Source organism: Penaeus monodon, chromosome 40, assembly GCF_015228065.2.
Source record: "Penaeus monodon isolate SGIC_2016 chromosome 40, NSTDA_Pmon_1, whole genome shotgun sequence".
NCBI lineage: Eukaryota > Metazoa > Arthropoda > Malacostraca > Decapoda > Penaeidae > Penaeus > Penaeus monodon.
Genome location: NC_051425.1, coordinates 4,260,440 through 4,265,439, shown reverse-complemented (window position 1 = coordinate 4,265,439; position 5,000 = coordinate 4,260,440). Strand labels below are relative to the sequence as shown.

Here is a 5,000-nt window from a genome sequence, read left to right as displayed (position 1 = left end):
CACGCACGCACCCCACACACACACACACACACACACACACACACACACACACACACATATATATATATTATATATATAATATAATTATATATATCAAAAACAATAAATTTATATTATATATATTAATATATAATAAAAATAAAATACATATTTACATATATAATATATATATATATATATATATATATATATATATATATATGTATATATATGTATTTATACACATATATCTATATCGTAATAGCATAACTGGTTATTATTCCCTCGCTCATGTGCCTCACGCTGCCGAAGCTGCCCTCCCTCGCCACCTACCGATGAGCGGCACTTGCTCGGTGGGCGGGATGTCCTGCGTCATGGCCATCAGGAACACCATCATCGCCAGCAGGGCGTTGGTGGACAGGCTGACCTTCTCGCCCGACTCAGCAGGCAGCAGGAACGTCAGCAGCGCTTGGAAGAAGAGCAAAGGCAGCTCCTGATAAGCACACCTGGGCACGCACACAGATGTATACGCAGATGCATGTGTATGCATACAAACATAAATATATTTGTGAGTTTATGTGTGTGTACGCACGGCTAACATCAAAAAACACAAAAAATATATAATTTTATATTATATAGTATATGTATATATATATATATATATAAAATATATATATATCATAAAATAAAAATATATATATATATATATATATATATATATATATATATATATATGTATTCATATAGGCAGTGTGGGGCGTGACTGGGTGCTGGCATAATGCCGTGAAAATGCGTCGGTTGATGGAAGCACCACATCAGGGAGGTGGGATACTCCAAAATACTCTCAATAAACAGGAGAAGGCCGAAATCCTGTCAGTGGAATAAACATGTGAAAAGAAAACAAATAAAATTATTCAGATTATATGATATATTTTATATAATTATAAACTAAAATTCACTTATAACAGGAATGCTAATATAAAGCAAGTAAGAAATTAAAAATAAATTATCTTTATATATATAACTGTGCTGTATAGTCTCATAGATAGATTAAGGGATATACATTATAAAAGTTTTGATATTATGAATATATATAAATGATAAATAAATAAATTGATATTTTATTACATTTTATTTATATTATTTATTATTGATTATATATTTTATTTCTTTATATTATATTATTATATTTATATTTATTATTTGATTATTATTTTTTCTCCTCACCACAAAAATTGGACGACGGTGCCCGTCAATGATGTAAGAACGATCAAGATGGCAACCATTATTCCTTTTGATCTGAAATTGAGTGATATACTAATGGAAACTGGGAAAAAAAGGAGGGGAGGGGGGGGAAGGGATAACGTATTTTTGACCTTAACGAAAAAAAAACAAAAGAACATATGTAGGTGTGTTGTGCTGGTTGTTGGTGGTCGTTTTTGTAGCTTTGTGTGTGTGTGTGTGTGTGTGTGTGTGTGTGTGTGTGTGTGTGTGTGTGTGTGTGTGTGTGTGTGGGTGTGTGTGTGCGTGTGTGCGTGTGTGTATGTGGGGGGGGGGGGGTTCAGTGTGCGTGTATGCATACGCACCCACATATATATACATACGTATATAAACATATATACTTATATGTATATATAAATAAATATATATATGTATATGTATATGCAAAATACATTACATATATGTATGCATGTATGTGTTCATCTATATATCCTTTTTTTTCCTCATGAACAATCTTAGCCCTCTGAATTTGCATAATTCTGAGTGCAAAGAAGGCATACCGAATGAGCTAAATAATGTGATGCAAATCATATAACAAAAATGTGTAGATATTAATAGCTTTCATAAACAGTAGGCCTTGTAGGACAAACAATGTGGGGACAAATAATTGATAATTGAAGCTAAAGATCACAGTATATATAATGTAAAAAAATAGAATACTATTAACATCTATACTGATATCGTTACTTACATTACAACTGTTACCTTATAAAAATAGATAGATGATAAAAAAATGTTGCTTACATTATAACTGTTATCTTGTTAAAATATTATTATCTATATATCTTTCCCCGAAAACAAAAGAAAAGAGTAAACAGGTGAACAAGGTCAAACTAGCAATAAACTCAGTGATGACTGTGCTCTTGTGAAGCCATTTATATTAAGTGGTTACACATACTGCACTAACATTACCAAGAACGTCACGTGTAGACTGTGTACATGCCATTATGTATTAACCCTAAGAGTGACCGAGGTAAAGCTGGTCTAACTATTCATCGTCATTATCAACAATTAATCGGGGTGCCCTTGCCTTAATTCACGAAGTTAGTGGCAATGAATATTGGATAGGTAATTAGTCAAAAGCTTTACTCGATTGGATAGAAGGAGGTTACACAAATATTCTGTGAGAAAGTTATTCCCAGGTAATTGATTAACTGGTAAGATAAAATGATAAAAATATCTTTGGTGTTTTTTCTTTCTTTCTTTCTTTCTTTCCCTCATTCTTTCTTTCTTTTTGGGGGGTAATGTGATAGACATTGATAAGTGATTTTGAAGCATAAACATTATAAAAAGATAATAATAATGCCAATAATAATAATGATAATGATAACAATGCTAATAACAATCTTGGGAATGATAATGAAAATAATGATAATGGAACTTATAGAATGATAGTAGTAGTGAAAGTCGTAGTAGTAATGGTAATAATGATAACGGTGATGATGATGGTGATGATGATGATGATGAGTGGGTGATGATGATGATATCAACAATGATAATGATTATAATGATAATAATCATTACTATTATTATTGTTAGTAATAATTGTTATTGTTTTATTATCAATACTATTATTATTATTATCACTATTATTATTACCACTATCATTATTAATATCATTTTATTATTATTATTGTTATTATCATTATTAATATTATCAATACTAATATTATTATCATTATTATCATTATTATCATTAGTATTATTGTCCTTACTAATATCATTATTATTATCATTATTATCATTATTATTATTTTGGTATTACTATCATTTGGCATTATTACTATTATTGTTGTTACCATTGTTATTATCACCACTATCAGTGTCATTGGCATCATTATCATCTTCATTATCATACCTATCATTATCAATAGTAGAAATAACGACAATAAATGTAATTACTGTATCGTAAGCTTCCAAGCAAAACACATTACGAATCAGTACTTACTCTAAACTACATTATATATATATATATATATATATATATATATATATATATATATACATATATTTATATTTCTCTCTCTCTCTCTCTCTCTCTCTCTCTCTCTCTCTCTCTCTCTCTCTCTCTCTCTCTCTCTCTCTCTCTCTCTCTCTCTCTCTCTCTCTTTTTTCTTTTCGTTGTCTAATTTCACTGTGCACTTACTAGAGAAAGGATTAATGCAGCAAGGGTCATGGGCCAGTTTCAGCTCGGAGTAGAAGTCTTCAAGATAGAACTCGGGGTGTGGTGTGTACTCTGACAGATCAGCTGGTCCTTGGATTAACAGAATCTGGACAGGGTGGAAAGAGAAAGTAAGGATGGGAGGCTTGGGAAGAGATAGGTTTATAGAACAGGGAGAAGAGAACGAGGTCAAGAATCAGGGAGGAAATTGAGTGTAGAAAGGATAGATAGATAGATAGATAGAGAGAGAGAGAGAGGGGGGGGGGCTTGTGATGCGGCTGTTAACCGTCTCCGTGCTAGAGTACCTCACGTCGAACCTCAACTGATTAATGACAGAAAACTAGTAATATCACATTATTATATTCAGAGACTCACTGCGATATTCAGGGTCCATCATCAGCGTACATCCCACCTACAGCCCCTGCGTCAGTCTCCGCGACAGGGCCGACGTTCCATCAAAATAGAGGAAATGATACCCTGCAGCCTTGGCTGAACCTTAAGGTGTGGTTACACTGGCCATCGATTCATGAAATCTAATCATTTTGAGTGGGATTTGCCCACCGATTGGTTCATTCCACTGTTTTTTTGCCTACTCGTCCGAAGCGATGGACAACCCGTCGATCCATCGGTGTTGCAGTGGTAAAGTCATATCGTTGAGAGTTTTATAGTGAAACATGGCATTAGTCTAATTTATATATTTATGCATTATAATTACATATATATAAATAAATTACAATTTTAATTATAATTGTAAATAATCATATAATACTTATTTTAATTATTATTTAAAAAATAAAAGAAAAAACAATGCAATATATCTTGTATCCTCATTTGACGGACGAACATAAAAAAAGCGCGCATATTTTTCGAAGAGGAAGAACGTCTTCTCGTCATATTTCTGTAAAGAATGTGGAATTTCGGAAGCAATTACCTCTCTTTTAGAGAAAGTACGCCAAGAAAATGTCCTTTGGAATATAAAACATCCATATTTCTTGGTCTTTTTATATTCTCTGTACTTTAGGAAACAAGCTACTACTGATGAGAGACTGCGGACACGATTTGTTTTGATGCTGCGAACCAGTGGACTGAGCTGGTGGTTCTTTTCGTAGTGTAACCAAAACGGATGGGCGGGTGGGTTCCAAGTTACTGATAATCGTTGGATTCCAACGAAATAGTTGGTCAGTCTAACCGTACCTTTACTGTATAATTCGGCATTACCCAAATGTGGAATATGTTTTAATTACACATCTACAGGTTCCGAGACATTCTCTACAGAGTTTTAAATGTAAAGTAAATATTTGGTTGTTGAGAGAAAGAAGAAGAAAGTGACAGTAAGAATGCAAGAGAAGAAAATGAAATCGTCCCAGCACATCTGGACGCAACACATGATATCCTCGCCCCTCCCTCAGCGAACACTTACCTTGGTCATATCGTAAGTCCAGGAAGCAAAGTGAAGCTTACAGTCCTGCTGGTCGAAAGGATACCACTCGATATCCACCTCGCACGTCGACTGAAACATCACGTGGGATACGAGCTCGACTTCTCCAGTGTATGAAATGATAGCGTTTGTGTTGATGAT

General features: G+C 33.6%; 1 protein-coding gene across 1 annotated transcript in view; it reads right to left on the bottom strand.

Annotated features, from left to right (window-relative positions):
• LOC119597957 (acetylcholine receptor subunit alpha-1-A-like) overlaps nt 1-5,000 on the bottom strand; it is a 29,618-nt gene that overhangs the window by 8,275 nt on the left and 16,343 nt on the right. Inside the window, exons 5-9 of the mRNA XM_037947625.1 lie at nt 4,842-5,000; nt 3,396-3,530; nt 1,207-1,278; nt 791-849; nt 313-485 (exon numbers count right to left, since the gene is read on the bottom strand). The exon at nt 4,842-5,000 is cut by the window's right edge and continues 25 nt beyond it. Of these exons, the coding sequence (XP_037803553.1) occupies nt 313-485; nt 791-849; nt 1,207-1,278; nt 3,396-3,530; nt 4,842-5,000 (598 nt within the window). The remainder of the gene's footprint in view (nt 1-312; nt 486-790; nt 850-1,206; nt 1,279-3,395; nt 3,531-4,841) is intronic.